A 20,148-nucleotide genomic window follows, 5' to 3' on the forward strand; every position below is an offset into this window, starting at 1 on the left:
CGACATCTGGTTTCAAAGAGGGTGTAAAGTCAGGAAAAGTTCATTGAAGGATTAATATCTTTTACTTTTAAAGACAGATCATGCAATGTACATGTACATGTAGGTATGGATTATGAACAATTTTGGTCATTTGTAAAACTTTATCAACTTTTCAAATCCCATAGCCATTTTATCTACATGTACATTGTATATATTACATCCAATTTTGATGAAAGTGCTGCCATTCTCATTGTCTGATTTTTTGCTCTCTTAATTAAAAGTCAGTTTTAAATCATGGTAGTGTTATTTGACTGTTGGGATGTTCTTGGTTTGGTTCAGGTTCAATACTCTATGATATTCTTGGTAAAAGGTTTCATGGGATGTGCTTTATTTTGAGGTGGTTTTTTTTTTCCCCCACTTAATGGCCGATAAGCATTGTTCCTTTTTATAGATGGATTGATATGTGTGTCAGATTGAAGTGCACCCACAGAGTGGTGATAGATGAAGAAGAAATCACTCCCATTGTGGTAACCACCTACAGTAGCTGCTTTTACCCATTGCATCTCGTTAATTGGATGCAGATCTCATCAGTGTAATTGATGCATTCTGAGAAAAGAATCGAGCCCTTTCTCTCACCTGGGGTCTGTTGTTGTGATTCACGCCTGAGCTCAGTGTTATCTGCCATAATTTGTATCCAGAAAGTGTGACGGTGAGAGAATAGTAAAAAACCCCAGTAGACCACATAAAGTAAGAAAAACTCATTACCACTATGCCAATGGCTATCAGGGTGTTCAGACGCAAAAAATTTATACATCTGAGTGCTGACTAACGAAACCACGTATAACAAAAGGACGTATGACAAAATGACAGAGCATCGTTTCGAACTAGAGCTCCATAGTGTCCATCATGCGTCTGAACATATATGGTGAACATAGAATGGTATAACAGGGCTGGGCTTAATGGGAGCGCGTACGAACGGTGACCCCATAGCTGTCACTCATGACCATAACAGCATGTTCAGTGGGAAATTAAACTGCGCCTCTATACGACGTTTTCCAGAATGGTGGAGATTTGAGTCTGAATGGTCTGTCGGCTATACAATGACTTTTTATACGTCATTCCTTTATCAAGGTTTGGTATAAACTAGCTTGCGTCTGAACAGGGGGTACAAAAGTATTCTAGTACAGACAGTGAATGACCTGAAGGCCAATGCAACAGGTTCCCTGTCAACATGGTGGAACCATAACCACTCTTTTCGCCATGTAGTAAATTGAACAGAGCTATAATTGATGAATGTTTCATAGGAAAGTCCTTCCAGTCTAATAGCAACTAAATAGGAAAATTGTTTAATGCTTGGGGGTGATCAAAGGTAAAGTACATGCATACATGGTAGATACACATCAGATGCATTTTATACTGTCCCTCAGGTTTGATACACGGTAGATTTCTTTTTAACCCCTTTTCTTGATGGGGGTTTCTAGGAAATTAATTGTGTATCAAGCAACAATTCTAATCACAATTCAATGTTGCTTGTATTAAAGATAATGGGTTTTTATCTGATTCTAAATATCATTCTGTCCCAGTTGAAAGGCCAGTGATTACATCATACAGCTGTATGTACACACATTTTTCTTTTCTGAGCGACAAATTGTTTATCTAATAAATATTTGTAGAAGATAAAATGCCCGTACTCTGGTATCCCAAAGAGCAGATTACACACTCCTGTACAAGGGCATCATCACCCTGACCAGAGGATATCCTTCAGCTAAGTGATTATAGCAAGTCTTTCATTGTTTGCAAGAAAGTACAAAAATCATCCAGCAACCCCCAAACAATCACGGTGCTTAAAATCTAGGCATAAAATCTAGGCATAAATATACATAATACATGTATAAGAAGTGAGTACTTGGCCTAAACTACTGTAAAAGTGGATATTTTGGCGAAAGTAATTTTTCGTGCTCAGCCGAGTAAGATGAGTTTTGCATGGTTTTAATTCCGCGGAATCGAGACTTCAATTACTGGAGCATAGGGCCTATAGTTATATAGGAAGCAAAAATATTTACATGCTTTTATTTTATCACTACATGCTGGTTGCACAAAACGCGCAAAAATTTTGACGAGAAAATGTTCACTTTTACAGTACTCCTTTTTTCACAGTTGTATGCCTTACTCAGTGTGCTGATAGAAATGTTGCTGTATTGCTAAATTCTTTGATGGATGATAAATTGTCCTTAGCTTCTTCAAAAGCCTTTGTCCAGACATATCAAACGGTAGTCGATCATCTCGCCGTAAAAAGTGCCGATGATGTCACCGCCCTCAAAAACATCTCATCGAGAGAAATTTACAGCCAAGGTATCTCCTCCGATCCATTTCCTCCCCTTACCCAGAAAACACGCCCATAATTTCTGTGCTGTAGGTCAGAGATGACGTTCCGAGGTCACACTTTAAAAATTGATGATCTCAGCCACTAAAGCAGATTTGAGGGACTTGATAATAAATAGCACACCTGCACAGTGTGAAAGCGTATGTAGATGGATGAATAGATGAAAGGTACAAATGTATGCTTGAAGCAGTCCACAGTTGACATGCTCTGCACCATACAACAGAGGATACCAAGTTCAGTGCATACCTGGGGGCATATCGTTGCTGGGGCGACAAGACCTTGTATCTACAAAATGTCATATGTTCAGGAGAGCTAAAAAAACGTGGCAGCCAAAGCACTATATCAAATGGAATAGCCTCTCCTCTGACATGCTTTGGTGCCTTTAGTTTTGGGATGAGACAGCTAGGATTTGAAGAGGACATCACTTAACTGATTATCTGACCATTACTCCAAAAAAGTCATTTTCGCCAACAGTTAACATGCAAGGTCTTGTCACCCCAACGACATGCTTTCGTCTTTTGACAAGATACATGTATATCACCAATGACAGGGATGGACATTAGCAGTGGCCCAGGGCCCACTAAAAATTCATATTGGCCACCAGTTTTGTCCCCCCCCCCCCCCCCCTAGATCTGGCAGCTAAAATGCAAAATGAATTATTGTATTTCCTATTATTTCTGTCCACGGGATTTCTTTTTCGGGCTGCCAAAATTTCAAATTCAAAGATTTTAGTGGCCCAAATGGGTCACTGGAGAAAAAAACAGTTAGTACTGAGCCCTGCCCGTGATAATCCTCTACAGAGTCTGGTGTGGATGCGAGTATCTGTAGAGCTGCTAACTCTCCCTGAATCTGCAGGAGACTCCTTGAAAAGAACTGAAATATCTCTTAAATGTCCTGGCAATAGAATACAACAGTATCCCATATAGGTGGGTGTTATTTTGGCCTGTTGAGCTGCAATGTTTCCACACAAGTGTCTTCCTTATGGGCTTGTTGGAATTTCTGTGAATTTGATGGGTGACTGTCTGGCAGCCCCTGTAGCTGGTAGTCCTTGGGTGATAGTAATGGCAAGGCACACAGGAAGAGATGTGCTAAGGTCAAAGAGGCTGCTGACCTGGGGTAATCAGACAGGAACAACAAGTCTAATTGAAGTCATAAATCATAATCATAATCATAATCATAATCATAATCATGCAAAACAGGCAACAGAAAAGATTTGAGCTCAGTGTGATAGGTCTCTTTCAGATTGTCTGTGAGGTATTGTTGATAGTAGAGTATCCTGTTGATAGTAGAGTATCCTCTAATTTCTCCCCCAGTATGTATGGGGTAGACAAATGAATATTTACTACACATTTGTTGTTGTTGTTGTTTTCTTTTGTATCATATCAGATTAGGCCAATTTATTACTGTTCTTTGTTCTGATTTGTTTGGTAGCATCTGAAAAGTATTCCAGAGTCCTAGCCTGTGAAATGACTCTGCCATTTATCAGCAAGAACTTGAGGCAGTCGCCCCGTCTTAGGGGGATGCCAACATCGCGAGGCTTTCGGAATTTATGGTGTAATTCTTGTAATGCTCAACATTTCTCTGAGTTGCAGGGTTTGTGTGTGAAAGAGCTCAGTGGCACATTGTGTAGACACAGTGTGTGTGTGTGTGTGTGTGTGTGTGTGTGTGTGACCTTTAAGATGTTCTCGACCAGGATGTCAGCTGCTATAAGGAGGAAATCAATACAGTACATCCTTCTCATGATCGGGTCAGTGACTGAGGATGAGGGAGGGGTGGAATTCACTGGTATTCGGGTTTCCCAGGAAGGAAGCAAGGTTTCTGGTTAAACATGACATTCAGGCATCTTTGTATTTAACATTTGAAATTGACATACAAGCAATGGAAGGCGTATGCTTGAAGTTATCCTGTATTGGGGTTATACGTACCAACTAAAAAGTTCTTTAAAGTGTGTCAGGAAAGTTGAAAGGACAAATCCACCTTCATGTACAGTGTACATGTAGATTGAGTGAATGCAGCAATATTAGTAAAGCACATTACTGAAAGTGTGGGGAAAATCTGACAATCCGTTCAAAAGTTCTGAATGTTTTAAAGTATCAGTGCAGTCACTACTGGATGAGAAGACTACTCCAGTGTATGATGTCACATGCGTAGAACGAATAGGGATAAAGAGAAATCCACAAAATTTCATTTTTCGAAAAAAGTTGACATTCCCTCGTCTCATTACCGACGTCTGTTAAAAAAGGGTAATATTACTTTCCCGCCTTCTGAAAGAGACAAGCCAAGTGCTCTTTTATTATGCAAGTAAAAGTGAAAATATGTTGTTGGTTTATTTTATATATTTTCTTTATAAATAATTATAATGTTTTATGCATGTGACCTCACAAGCTGTAGTAGTCTTCTCATCCAGCGATGGCGGCATCAAAACTACAAAAATTCACAACTTTTGAATGATTTTCCTCAAACTTTCACTGATGTGTTCTGCTGATATTGCTGCATTCTCTCAGTCATTATGTATATTAATGTTAACCTGTCCTTTAAAGTGTGCCATGAAAGCTGAAGGAAGATACTCTCCTACCTGTCTGATGGAGGATTAAAGCGGAGTAGAGTATCGTAGCCTGAAACTTGAGTATGAGACCACTTAGAAAAATATTAGTGACATACAGTAAATATATGATGGTAGACATATTCTCTATACATTTGATAGTCACAACACATTCTCAGCACTGTATCCTGTACCACAGTTTTTATTTGGGATCTGATGTGAGATACAAGCCTGTCCCATCGGCAAAATTAAGATGGTGCAAGATGAGAAAATCTGTCATAGTTTATGAGCGGAGTATAGCCCGAGACTTTGGACACAGGTAATGAAAGAAGACATCTGGGAGTGGGCATTTCCAGTAAAATGTCTCCATCCCAGTCATTGCAACATCTGTCGACCAGTCCTCAAGACATGATGGTTAGAGTTTAGTATAGGGGGGCTTCATTCCAGACGACCATTCTGCAGCATTTAAACAAGATATCAAAGTCTTGCTTTTTCTTTTTCTGTGTCACATGCTACCAACAAATCTAATGGCAGGGGTATACAGATCCTACTATGATTCCAACGAGAGGATTACAGAATATTTTGCAATTGCAGGTTCAGTTCAATATCAGCAGACCTGTGGAAGAGTTTCACAGGTTGGTTTTTTGGTTGTTGTTTTTTTTTTTAAGCCAAATGTTCTCTCAGTCTGCAATGAGCAGCTTTGTCATTGCCTTTACAAAAAAGCTTGTGGTAGCAGCAGGGCTATTATCATGGAAGAGGCTATCATTATCTGGATTGGATTTCTGTGGTCTGTGGAAATGATATTATAGTCTAATGGTAGTGGAGTGTATTAAGGACTATTTGGTTTCAGCAAACAGTTGATGGAAAACATGATGTTCCTATGAAGGCAGAGATATAATGCTTGTGTGGGTGACTGGGAATGCATTTTCTCTTCTGTAATTGGTATTCTCAACAAGATATATGTGTAAAGTTGTCCATTTCTATAAATGCAACGCATCGGGCATAGCTACAAACTTGTGAATTTTTAGGAATAACGATTCATTGAACAATACGAGGATCCTACCTTGGAGAGTAGCTTCTCTTAAACCATTTTCATTCATTTCAAACAGTTTGAGAGTATCTTCCCAAATAAGTGGTTTTATAAGAAAATTATTTTGTAATATTTCATTTAAGTTTAAAGTGGAGGGAATGGAAAGACAAGTATACATGTACTTCCAATAATTGTAGTCATAAGGCAGGTTTGGTTTTGATTGAAATCATGTGACAGCTTTAGTGCAGTTCATGTTGTGGTACGATGTAGTGAGCTTATGCACCCAGCAGGCTCCACTTCGCTCCTGTATGATTCACAGAAGACATTTTCTCAATTTTTAAGACATCTCAGGTATCACTGATGAATTTCACCCCGTATGAAATTGAAATTAATGCCCCATTTGATTTTAGACCATGCTTCCTTATTCAAAAAGAACTTTGGTTTATGTATTTTTTTAAAAAGAGAACCAAACTTCTTTCTTTCTTCTTCTTCTTCTGTAGAAGTGCATCCTTTATAGTTGAAGATCAGCACACAGCCCTATTGACATTAAAAAACAAGCTAATTTTTGTCAAATTTCTTTCAGATTTCATGGCCGAGTGATTATCAGTTCCTCTAATTTTCCATAATTCTGTAAGAAATATTTTGAATGAGTAATCTATATGACCTCTTTTATGTTCAAATTTGATATTTGAAGCTCACATCATTCAGACCAATATACAGTATAGGCCCTATGTTCAAAATTCCATGTGATTTGCTAGGGTACAAGTGAAAGTGGTAAGATACAACATGGATGCACATAGAAGGGTTACAAACCACACTCTCAGGAAGTAGTTTCTGTTCAATGTACTAATAAAACCCAAGGCAAATTTTAGGAAAACCCCCACTCCGCTCCATTTCAGGATGATCTGCAAGCTGATATCCCCTTTCAGCGTAGGAAATGAACAAGTTTTCCGGCTAGACTTCCCTGCAGCGTGACTCCAGTACGTGAAAATGCATTGCTGTTTAAACAACGTGGGTTCATGCTGTTCTGTGTAAATGAACACAACAATTCCTGGAAAGCTGTAGTGTACCAGACAGTAATATGAACCCCCCCCCCCCCAGTGTTTACAACCATTCATTTGATACAATAAACCCAAATTACAGTTACCTTGGGGTTCAACAAGAATGCCGCCATAGGCGGTCAATTACTGCATCACACGAAGTTAGAGCTTTGTATGTCTCAAAGAAGAGGGAAGGCTTTGCAGTTTTAGATAATTTCTCACATGACATAGTTCCCTACTTGCATAAAAGGGACGCTGACTATTTAGACCACTGTAATCTTTAACAGGTAGTGATGTGCATTGTGCGATAGACTAGAACATTGTAAGGCCTGTAAATTCCATTGTTAGGGGGTCATTCACACTGAGAGTGAAAAATCACAACATTGGAAAACTTGTGACATGGCAGTAAAGGTTGCAAGGCAATTGTACCAAAAGTCATGCAAAACACCGCTGTAGAGAGAATTAAGGAGGGGGAAAAAAAAACTTGCACGACTAACATTGTGTAATGTATGCTTTGTGAACTTTGACCCTGACTTTATTTAATTTTCACTCTATACTTGCAGTGATCCCTCAGCCAGGGAAAACTTTTGAAGATGACTTCCACTCATTGTTTTGATTTCTCTATCACTCTCAGTAGCCTCGTGTGAAATGTGCATTTAGCTGGGCAAGCTGTGGATGAATTTCAGCAGACTGCAGACCCAAGCACACGTGCACAGTATGGTTGCAAAAATCATCTTTAAAAGAGAAAAAAAATCTTGTGCCATACAGCCTGATTTTTCATTGCAGGGCGAATGGGAAGGGTGAACATCACAATATTTTAATGTCATGGAGTTTCTCCGGCGAGAAAGAGCCTTTGGGAACTATTGAAGGGTCACAAGGTCGGTTTGTAGTGGTAGCGGAGGACGGCATACTATTCCCCATCATGCTATAACCTGGAATAAAAAATCAATGAAAATAAAGAAGAAAGGTCCACTGAGGAAATAGCTCATGTATGATTCAAGGAAAAATATTTCGGTGCAGCGTTCTTCAAAGTTGTACATGCAGCCACTACTTACTCCCCTCCCCCTTTCCTTTCTCGGAAGACAACAGTATGAAAAGAATGCAATAAGAACATGGCCCACTCATGTGCTATTATGATGCTATATTTGTTTCCTAGAAATCATTATACCACAACATGTGGATAAGTGATCGTCTGTATAGCTCACGAAGAACGCTTATTAGGGCTTTATTTTAGAATCAGGAGGTTGATGTATGCTGGAGGTCTACCTAGAGAGACCAAACAATGAATTGATTGAAAGATTTATCAAGGTGAACAGAAGGATTAGCTCTAACAAATTCTGTTGACATATGTGCACATGCTACAAATTCTACTTATTCCCTGGCTGTTTGTAGAATTCAAAACCATTGCACTGTGGTACTCTGCACAGACCAACAGTGTATCAGTGTGTTTCTCCACCATACTTTTAAGGGTGTGTACAGTTCTGGTCAAGGTGGAGATTTAGCTTTTAACATTTTGCGAGATATTCAGAAGCCCCTCTATGAAATGTCAAAGATCATACAATTCTAAGGGGTATCAAAAGTTTATTTGATGAAAATCAGTTTTGAAATGGCTGAGATATTCAAAAACATGGTGAAACAAAGAGATCCTAATAAAAGGCGTGGCATGTCGCCTTTTATTATTATCACTTTTTTGGATATCTCAGCCATTTGAAAACCTATTTTCATCAAATAAACATTGAATCCATCATAAAATTATATGCTATTTCATATTTCATAAAAGATTTTTCATTATCTCACCCAGGAATGTTCAAAACATGAATCCCCACCTCAACCAGTACTGACAGTCCCTTTAATTCACCTGTGTGAATGAATATTCAAATCATACCATCAAGTGCACACGGAGCATGTGTACACTCTGCTTGACCGATGACAGAGGCAACATGCCGGATTTTCATATTTTGATATATTCTACTTTAGTTTTATAGGCCCTACAAGGTATTTTGTTGACTCTTTGCCTCTGAAATTGGTATAATGAGTCCTGTTCAAAGAGCTACGTTGGGGTGTCATAATCTCATTGGGGTGTGTTTTAAAGATGCTTTCACATGCGTCAGAGCCAGGTGAATGTTTTCACTTAAAGCCAGATTGACGCTTACAAAGAGTCGCGTGTTAGTGATTCAACATATCATTCATCACGACAGAGCACTTTGTCTGCCTGCCCACTGTGAAGATGTCTATGCCGCCAATTATCACACAACTCACAAATTGATCAATTTATAATTCATCATTTCATTTATAAATTATAGCTGGTGCATTCACATCGCAGATTGCGAATGTGCCTCACGGTGTATTGCCAGGGACCTGTGTCAAATTACTTTTTGCCCGATTCAGGGCTCCATGCACACAGTTGGCAACTGCAGACTTGAGTGATAAATGTGGTTTGTGCTCCACAAATAGCTTAAATTTGAAGGCATGTCTGGAAAATAATGCAGAAAGTAACACTCTCACAAATATACAAATGTTGACAGAATAGTCACCCTTTAATAACTATGAATTCTCCCTCTCTCTTATTCGCTCTATTTGTATTCTCCCTCTCCCCCCTCCCCCCCCCCCCTTCTCCACTCAGCAAACCTCCAAAGTTTTGTGCAAATCATCAAATGTCACCCATGATTATATAGGCACTTATGTTTTGTAGGTAAACTGCAGTCCTTATATTTATTTTCTATCCTGAGAGTGGAACGCTCTTTCCCTCCGGAAGGAGCTGTTGAAGTGGTTTGAGGGAACCTAGTTTCCCTCTGGGGGACTCCACGGCATGACTCACCCCACCCTCGGGCTTCCTGTCCGTCCGTGGTCTTCACCCGAGCATGACATACCAGGAGAGACATGCACAGGGAAGCAGAAAAGAGAGATCAACAGATGGGCAAACAAGAGAAGGGGGAGGAGGAGAGGGGTAGGGATGGACTAGGGGGACAGTATGGGTGAAGAAGTAAATGTTGTCCTTTGAAAATCTCAAACTTTATAAGTTAGGAGAGTATGGTTGAAGAAACTTTTCAAACATTTCCTTGAGACTTGGTTAATAATGGATGTTTCAAGAATTACAATGTGAGGCTGATGACACATATTTTGACATGAGTAGCTACACATTCACTTCATTTTCATCCCACGTTTGTATTGCAATATTCATCATGAACCCACGGCTGATGTATGATCATATAATGCAGACAGGATCATTGCAAGCACAAAAAAGTTTCTGGCCAAAGTAAAGTACAAATCAGAATAAAACAGGATAGGTTAATGGACCCCAAGCGCCGAAGCACGATTCATGAGCTGCACAAGCTTTCAGAAAAAAACCGAGATGAAGAAATGAAATTCTAGAAGGTTCTTCACTCCTCATTGTCATGACCCACAAGCTAATGAGTCTGGATTCGGACTTGACGTAATTTGCGATACCCAGAAGATGATACAAGTACCAAGATTTTGTGTCTGTAACGGAGATGATGACAATACCAAGTATCATCTCGAGACAAAAAGGTGGGAGGCTAACTCGTAAGAGATATGAGGAAAGCCCACAGTGGCATACAATTCGATCCTGTTTTGCATGGAATTCAGATTGTCCTCTGCATTTTAAACGCATGTCAGTAAAAGTCAGCCACCCACTCTACTTTAATTTCTGCGACCGAGGGAACTTGGGATTGAAGGCATAAAGGACAGTCTTTGGCTGTCTTCCAACCAAAAAAGGTTGCAGCTTTGGCTTGATGTATTGTGCGTATTAAGACAACCTCTTCTGAAGGATAAAGGAGACGCAAGACTGGTTTGCATCTAGATGTGAACAGTTTTCATGCCCACACTTTATAATGCATAGTGGGAGTTATCAGGATATTCAGTGCCTTCACATAAATGAGATTTTTCAAATTGAATTTACCCTCAATTTCGTACTATCTTTATTTCCCAAGAGAAACTTCATTTTAAACAAGTTTGACACATTGGTACATGGCAAGAAGTGTTTTCATCCGTGCAACTGTTGATGTGGAATCAGACATTGTCGTTGTTTGGTTGTTGTCTTTGTTTTTTATTGTTGTAATCAAATTCTTTGACTGTAATCTTATTAAATATACAGGAGAACTGTAAAATATCTCCCAATGTGCAAATACATGATTGACTATGGAATAGGCATTCAAAGTATGGAGGGCTCATTCCCGTACGAAGTGTTGCAGTTTTGCTGCGACATGATGTGAAATTCACACGAGACTAGACAGCACTTTCCACTGAACATTAATCACATCAGTGTATGTTTCTCACAACTCACTTTAAATGCTGTCTCAGTAGAGAACAAAATGAATGGATTACCTTTTCTCTCCGATGCATTTTAACACCACAAGCACGAGGAATAACATCGGTAACGTTTCTGTAAAATTCTGAAGGCATGCTGTGCTGCAGTTGCCAACATTCCTTGCAAGTTTTTTTTTTCTGTGCTTAGGATACAGACAAGACATTAATTCAATAAACCTTGGTCTATTAAGATAATTGCCACTTATTTCTCAGATTAGAAACAAATATTTGTCAGCGCTTGGTTACAGACATATCATGGCAAAATGAAGAGTCGCAGTAACAGGGAAGTCATAATTTTTGTTCTACCTGTACTCTAACGCAGTCTGAGAAATGTTATCATTTATAATGAAAGTGATCCTTGTTGCGTTTGCAATTTATTCCAGATTGGAATTGCTTATTAACTCTCAAATGACTTTTATAAAAAAGAATTGCAGCAAAAATGAAAGGTAATTATGAATGATAGCAGTGAAATTGCAAAACAGACCATTGAAAAAACAGTGCATTCATGTAAGATGGTTCTGACCAGTTTAATGCTAATTAGCTGGTTTTCTTAGTTGTCTAATCAGCATCTCCACAAAACCACCCCCCCCCCCCCCCTTACCGTCATGTTGCTGGCGTTGTGCTCAGTTTGCACATGTGATATCATTAATTGTGCGTTTTTCTTTCCAAATCAAACAAATTCAAATTTGAATGGGGAGAAAAATAGAATCTTACTTGACTTTGCTCAAAACTTATTGATGACATGGACCTATGTACAGCAAGACAGAAAAAGATTGCTCTGTGTCATCACAAAGATAATGTATGGTAATGTTGGCAACCATATTTTGTCGTCTTTTGATTCTGATTCTATCGGGATGTAGGAAGATTTGGCACTTTTAGTTCCCCAATTTAACTCAAACAACTTTTGCCCTGAGATCATTTCTCCCTTATTGTAATACCTGTCTTTGCCTTTGAAGCATTAATAGCTTTATAAGTTGAACAGTTGGGCATATGATGTGTGCCCTGTGCATAGACAATAGAGTGAACAATATCTGATGCTGTCAAATTTTCTCTGTTGTTTTCTATGTTGTTTTTTGAGACTCTGAGTCATTTGCTATCTGATGGGAGTTTGCACACTTCTACTGTTTATCTTCATCTTGCTCAAGAGTGTGTGTGTGTTGGTGTGTGTGTGTGTGTGTGTTTATGTGTGTTTGTTTTTGTGCATTGGGGCACACTTTCTCCCATATTTCCTCATTATTCACCACTCATATCATGTAAGCTGGCTCGGGTGATTCTCAGCCTCATTCTTCTTCAAAGTTTTCATGTCTTCCCTCATCAGTGGCCTCTGCATCTCATTTCTACATCTCCAGTTTCGTTTGCCATATAATCCTGCACACACACCTCAGGTGCAGAAGGAATAAATCTTCTGCATTTTTCCAGTATCTGTGGAATTATCTATGTACTCTGAAGCTGTACACACACACTCACACACTTTGTTGCTCTTTATAAAATCGAGCTGAATCTAGGGAGATCCCTGAAAGCTTGAATTATCACACTATTCACACAGAAAAGTCAATTTTGTATAGAGAGTGTTGTAAAAAAAACAGTAGGATTACACTCTGTACGTGTAAATCGTAAATACTCTGAAGGATAATCCTCAACCATTTGAACACATACAAATATATATTGTTTTATGCATACATACAGATAGATAGATAGATAGATAGATAGATAGATAGATAGATAGATAGATAGATAGATAGAGAGATGACTAGATAAGGTTTTTGTTTTTGTTTTTTAAATCTTTGAGCCAACTCCTATTACAAGATGATGTACTTCATCAAGGAACGTGTGATGCTGTATAAAGAAATGACTCTGAGGAAAGTGTTCCTTACAGAAAAGAAAATGGCTGTGACATTCCTCATATTCACATTAGTCTCCACATCACAGGAAAGTCCCATGCTGCAGGACTGTCCCCTCCCAAGCCATAGTGTGGATGCTCACTGGGACTTGTGCCCCCGTCCCTGCGAAAATTTGGAGGGGAGAGTGACTTTGGGCCATAATTGAGAGTGCCCAGCTGTATTCATGAAATGTGCATGTGTGCTATGCCTGGTTTCAAGTGGCAGGGCTAGCCCCAAGCCCCACCAATTGTCCCCGCACCTCGGGGGACACTCGAGATAGCAGTGTGGATGGTCAGTTGTAAAAAATAAAAAATCTTTGGTGACTGTCCCTGGGACACGGGGGACCAGTGTGACCGCGGGGAGCGAAAACTCATCGCATGATTACCAAGCGCTCATTATACAAATAATGACTGCTATGAGGGGCACAGTTAAAATTATGGGCCCAAGGTGAAGTGAAAACCATAACTATGCCCGAAGCGAAGCTGAGGGCATAGTTATGGTTTTCACATCACCAAGGGCCTACATAATTTTAACTGTGCCCCAAATATCAAGATGTCATTATTTGTTTTATATACCGGAAATATAGATTCCGAAATATAGATACCGAAAATATAGATTCTAGTCTCTTTTACAGCACTCGTAATCAACGCTGATCGACAGCGCGGTGGTCGTATCATTGGTGCGTACATATGAGTGATCTATGTGTACGGGGTTGCGACTGTCTCCAAACCTGTTTACAGGGCACTGTTGATTCTATGCCCCGGGCACAGTAAATCATGACGTCATTTTGATCAAAAATGGGGCACAGCTATTTTCATGACTCCACTTTTAACCAATCAGATGAGAGGAATCTATATATGAGGTATATAAAGCAGTATTGATTGTTTCCCTCCAGGGACCCGGCATCTTTGAGCCCAAGGACACGGAAGTGATAGCCAACATCGCCAACCAGCTCTTCTTTGCCCGCAAGTTTGACAGCAACCCGGAGAACCCGGTGCGACTCTTTGCTCTCAACCAGGCCTCGGGTCAGTACTACGACTTCCTCAAGAAGAACTACATCACTGAGGAGATGCTCAGGTATGGATCTAACTTTCACTTTAACTCCCCACCCCCTTCCCCACCACCCCTCAATTTTATCATCATACAAAATTTCAGTTTGTATGAAAAGTACACATTCCTTCAACTTGCTCCTGATATATATATATATATATATATATATATATATATATATATATATATATACTATTAAAGAATGATATCAGTCACCAAGCCTTCTAAAGGAGCTTCAGTGCTCTTTTTCATTGTGATAGATAGATAGATAGATAGATAGATAGATAGATAGATAGATAGATAGATAAAAATATGTTAAGTTCTCTTTGTATTTTCTTTCTATTGCTGTCCTGCTATGATATCAGAAATCATAGTCTTCTCATCCAGTGATGATGGACATAGATTTCACACAAAATTTTTGAAATTCATAACTTTTCAACAGATTTTCTGATTTTCCTCAAACTTTTGTGGTGGGTATTTCTGATGGTCAGCATTTACTGAATTCCAAATGGGGTTAATTCCCCTTTAGATATGAAAAAAAAAAGAGAAGTTTCACAAAACAAAAGAGCGCTGCCACAGAGCAATAATAGTATAATTCAGTTTCAATTTTACCTTGAACCAATTCAAATTTTCAAAACTTTCAAAAGTTTGCAGGTGTAAAGTTTCAAGTGGACCGCAAAGCATCTTGTCCATCTGGCATAGTTAACAGTTGCAGTTGTATATGGTGGTGCAAATTTCCCATTAGCCAAATATTTCACACAGATTACAATTAATCTACGCTGATTTGTTCGCCAACTGGCACACACACTGGAATGCCTTCTTCACCATTTGGCACGGATGTCTGGAGACCAGTTGTCAATGAATAGAGATTACATAATCCCTCTAATCCCTATTGTGTCACCATGGCCTTCCTGTTAGATTAAGGCACATCTCTGCACCTGAGTGGGCTTGCTAACTTTACAATTAGGTCAAGGTTGGCTAGATTACTGATTGCTGATGAAAATGCTTAGAAAGTTCACTTAGTGCCTGGACAAATAACAGGTTAATGGCAGGAGGAAAAATATGGAGTCAGAAAAATTACTGTCTTTGAATTTTATTAGTTTGCCCATTTGATGTCTGTGTTTAAATTAGTGTCAGTTTCAATCAGTGCGAGGCATGTGGTTTACATTCAACTGTCCTGGACTTGCCTATAGAGGGCGTTAGAAGGGATTGATGAAATTGAAATCTGTACGTCATTATGTTTACACCAAGCAGCAATGCAGTTTGTTGCCACTGATTACCAAAATCACCCAGTTTAAGGTGATTCACTCATCTTTTCTGCTTCCTCCTTTTCTGACACACTTCAGAACTGCAGTGTTGAATGCACATCATCTATCAATGCATTTGGTTGAACATTTCAGTAATATTAGCCACCATATGAAAGCAGTAGTGGTACCCACATGCAGTTGCCATAATGGGCAGAGCAATGTTTCCTGTGATTCTGTTTGGTACAAAATATCACTCTACAAACAAAAGTATTGCTCTCATCATTGGGCAACTCAGCTTTTGATGGTTTTTCTGAGATTTTCAGAGCTGTTAGTTGGATAAGATTAGATAAGAGTTTCAGTCTTTTTCCTTTCTTCTTTTTGAGTGGGGTCATGAAGTCATCTTGCAATTTTGTATAATTTTCTTTTTTTCTTTTTTCCTTTTTTTTTTTGGAGGGGGGGGGGGAGGGGATGGGGGATAACTTCTGAAGACAAGGGTTTTTTTTTCCATGAAATGCATTGTCATTTGTACACTGTTATGTGTAAAGGTTGCTTCCAAATTATGATTACTTCCAAATCTTGAGATTTTATGTGACGCATAACCTACAAATGGACCCTGTGAGTTTATAATGTTTTAACAGAACATTGGATAGCAAAGGTCTTTCAAGATATTTGACTTTTTAGACACATTAGACTATAAAACAAAGAGAATTGCTTGTCTTCTGGTACAAGAAACAATGGAAGTTAATATCATAATAGTGCCTTTTCAAAAGTTAATGTCCACAAATGTTCATGTTGGGGAAGTTGAGGGAATACCAAAGCTCTTTGGTGGACTTCTGGAGATAATAGTAGCACAGTTAGAGAAGACCACCCATTTGTGATTCTGTAAGATAGAATTCAAATTGAAAGAAATGAAAATTGTGAAACTAAGGCATCAGTCAACTGTCTTCAGGTGTAAAGAAATTATGGAAATGTGGCTGCTTTGCCCAGAGGGAAACCAGAACCTCCTGTTGAAAGAATACAACAACAACAACAACAAAAAGCCATTGCACTCCCGAAGAGATTGTTGAGGACTTATAAGGTATATCATCTCTATCCTCTAAGTGCCAGCATGAAAGAAGAGCTCCCAAGCAAGAGTATCCTGTCAATCTCTTGCTTTATTTGTTTATTTATTTAATTAATTAGTTAATTAGTTTAGTCAGTCAGTTAGTTATAATGTAGTTAGTTAATTAGTTAGTCAGTCAGTCAGTTAATTTAGTCAGTCAGTTTGTTATAATGTAGTTAGTTAGTTACAGTGTAGTTAGTCGGTTAGTTAGTCAGTTAGTCAGTCAGTTAGTTGGTTAGTTAGTTAGTTAGTCAGTTAGTTAGTCAGTCAGTTAGTTAGTTCTTTCTTTCATGGTGAAGAGATATTTACCATACAACACTACTGACCTGACCACGCTAAAGGGTATGATGGTAGGAGCACCATTTCACACGATCAGAGGGAGTGTATTTATCAATTATTAACCTGTTGAAGACTAGTATCAGCGTGCATTGTACCTGGGTAGGTGTCTATTGGTTATGCATGTTATAGCAAAATCAGGTCGTCCCCAGTGAGATAACACCAATTTTGTGCTGTGGATATGCAAACCTTTTTTATTCTGGTGCATTCTCTTATTCATTCAAGAATTATTAGACCAGTGGAAATGGAATTTAAGTTTCCCTCGCTTTACTTTGCTTTGACTATGAATTTGCAGTAGCATTGATGGAAGGGTGTAAACATTTTTGATGTTGTTTTCTATACACTGTTCACATTGTAATTGAAAGCAATTATATTCAGATTGTAAGTGAAAACAAGGAAACAACCCATAGTCTTCTAATACTTCCATTCCATGGAACTTTTTACTGAAAGTTTTCAAAGTTACACATTAAGGGGAGTAAAAGTTCTCTGTTTGGTTGAGCACAAAAGGCGGGGCTGCCCCATCTCCCCCCCCCCCCCCCCCACACACTCCTTGAACATAGTACTCATATTCATAAGACATTACACCATGTGAAACTTCCCCTGCTATGAGGCTCAAATCCCAGAAGTGGAACATCTTGTGAAACATGGAGAATAAAATCCCTGAGAGAAAGAGAGAGCATAGAGCCATCATGGCATTTTGTGGATTGATGCCGTGTTAACCGGAAGATTGTCTAGACATGTTATTTATGACGCACGTGGAGTTCCTATCATCGACATTATGCATGTAGAGAAGGGACAAAAATTCCAGTACGGTGATCCTTTTCAAAGCTTGTAAGGATGAAATCTGCAAACGACTGCAGCTTTTAAAAGCTGGAGAGCATCAGGAATGCAAAAAATAAGCTAGAGAGCATCAGGATTGCAAATTCTTGCTTTAAAACTGAGAATGAGGTTGATCCAAGGGCAACCCAACAGCGTCTGTAAAGGCAAATATTCCAATTCGCAAGTTGCATTTTTGTGACATTCTTTCGACGACACACTGCTTGTCGTCAACTTTCTGTGAATATCTATCGGAGTGGAATTTCTGCAAAAAGCTATGTAGACAAACCTCGTCACAAGCAGATACTTGAGATGGTGACAATTCTCTCGTTAGAATGGACAAAGTGAATGAAGAAAATAATGACAGCATTAACCAGTAAAATCCTCGTGTACCAGTGAAATCTTGTATCCATGTTAGTTTTGTATCCATGTTAGTTTGACTGGGGTTCCCCTGTTGCAGAATATACTTGCATCTACCAGATGACTATCTTATAAGAGGCTGCTTAAATGCAGAAAAGGATCTAAGTATAATTTTAATTAGTAAAGCACAAAACTAACCAGCAGAATTTACGGTTGCAAAAGTAAATTGCCAGTTTAATCGTCATGTTTTCTTTTTACAGTGAAGTGAAAAGGATCTTTGATATGGGTGAAGCTTACATTTTCTCCTCTGTTTACCAAAATTTGCATTTTTTCATAGTTTTGTAGATTTCTCAAATATTCTAATTACTATGAAACAACAAGTTTTGTGTTTTTTGGTTGTATAGAAAGAGCTGAAGATGATATAAAGTCATTCAAACAATGCCAGTATGTTTTCTGAAATGCACTTCTTGCAAAGATCAACAAGTTATCAGACATTACATAATTTCTTCTTTTTTTGTAGAAAAAGGGGGAGACACAGTGCTAATGATTTCCACAAATGTTACACTATTGTTAGACATGTTGAAAATTATCATACCCCCTAGAATTCTTTTCAAGTGTTTTTGTGATTTATAAATGCAGCATTCCCAAGATTTCCTTGTAGGTTTTTTTTCAGATAAATGCAGTATGTCAGTAATTCTGTAGTCAGGTTTATTTTGTATTATATATATCAATGTACTTGTATGAAAGCAGGAACCTTTGCTTGCTAATATGCAAGTGTATAGAAAAATTAAAAGTATGGGAATGTCATATTACTCCATCACCATGCAAATCATTTGATGTTTTGATTTTTTTCGGCATTCCACCCCCAACCTGCAGGCAACTGGTCAAGCTCGGACTGAAGACGGAATACGGGGACAACTGGGAGGATGAGGTGCAGGTGCTGGAGGTACTCAAGCTGCGGGCCCTGCCCATGCTCTTACCCCTAGACCCCTGCTGCACCCCCATCTACCACACCAAGAACCAGCTCTTCAAGGACACCAGATACTGGATCGACTTCCTCGTGGTAGGTGATGCCCAGCACTCCCTCCCGACGTCATTGAGGGGTCTCTTTTGGGTGTGAAGGGTGGGGAGGGGATTGACTTTGTCGTGGTAGGTGATGTCCAGCACTCCCCCGGCATCATTGACAAGTGTCTTTTTTTTTTGGGGGGGGGGGGGGGGGGGGGGGAGGAGGAGGATGACTTTGGGATGTTTTAACCTGTTGAAGACGAGTCCCGAAAATACTCAGGCACGTGTCTATGGGAAATGCGTGTTATAGTAAAATCAGTCCATCCTCAACAAGTTAAGGTTACTGCTACGCTGCCCTGGTGCTGATGTAATAGTGGAGTAGGGAGGACTATCCCTTTCATTCACATTCACGTGTGAGTGGGATTTGAATTCTGCTTCAGATTTTGAGGCTTTTTGCATGATGATGTGCACGAGGAAAAAATGTTAGAAATCTGTGAGCTTGTCGCCAACATCACGGCCAAAGGGTATCCCTGAAATGTGATTGAAGTCTTGCCGAAGTGGAGCTGCATATGGTCTAGTTGTGGCCATGTGCTCAGTGAATGGTGTGATAGAAGATCAGTTTTATTTGGCTGTTGTTCACACTGCACTGCAATCAAGGCACTTTGCAATGCTGCTACTGGTAGTACAAGGGACAGGGTCTCAACCTGTCTCAATAAGCCATAGCAGGAGCACAGTCTATTCAGCAACTTAAAACCTTTCCCATTTGTAACTCTTGCCATTTTTCTCAAAGAGGAAAGAGAAAGAAAGAAGATAATTTAGCCACGAGGGATTTGTCCTGAAATTTCATTCCAACAAGTAGTTGGCCTTTAGTATCCCGAAAAGTTTAATGGATAATACAACAAAGCATTTGGTCATTCCCCGCTGCTTTTAAGCCAGGAGTGTAAACTGAAGTTAAGCTGCATGTGAAATGCATTTGTATTTGGAAAGTCTTGCTGATATGCTACTGCTGTACACCCATAAACATCTCTGTAAGAGTGACTCTGCAGAATGTT

The 20,148-nt window shown here is 39.2% G+C and overlaps 1 protein-coding gene across 1 annotated transcript in view; it reads left to right on the forward strand.

Moving 5' to 3' along the window:
- The window catches only part of LOC139714944 (xylosyltransferase 1-like), a gene marked incomplete at both ends in the record, with an annotated part of 43,457 nt that overhangs the window by 12,964 nt on the left and 10,345 nt on the right, over positions 1-20,148 (forward strand). Inside the window, 2 exons of the mRNA XM_071626592.1 lie at positions 14,076-14,257; positions 18,968-19,154. Coding sequence (XP_071482693.1) covers positions 14,076-14,257; positions 18,968-19,154 — 369 coding nt within the window. The remainder of the gene's footprint in view (positions 1-14,075; positions 14,258-18,967; positions 19,155-20,148) is intronic.

This window comes from Diadema antillarum, unplaced genomic scaffold (genome assembly GCF_040938485.1).
Source record: "Diadema antillarum isolate AM-2024a unplaced genomic scaffold, OU_Dant_1.0 seq00002553_RagTag, whole genome shotgun sequence".
Taxonomy (NCBI): Eukaryota; Metazoa; Echinodermata; class Echinoidea; order Diadematoida; family Diadematidae; genus Diadema; species Diadema antillarum.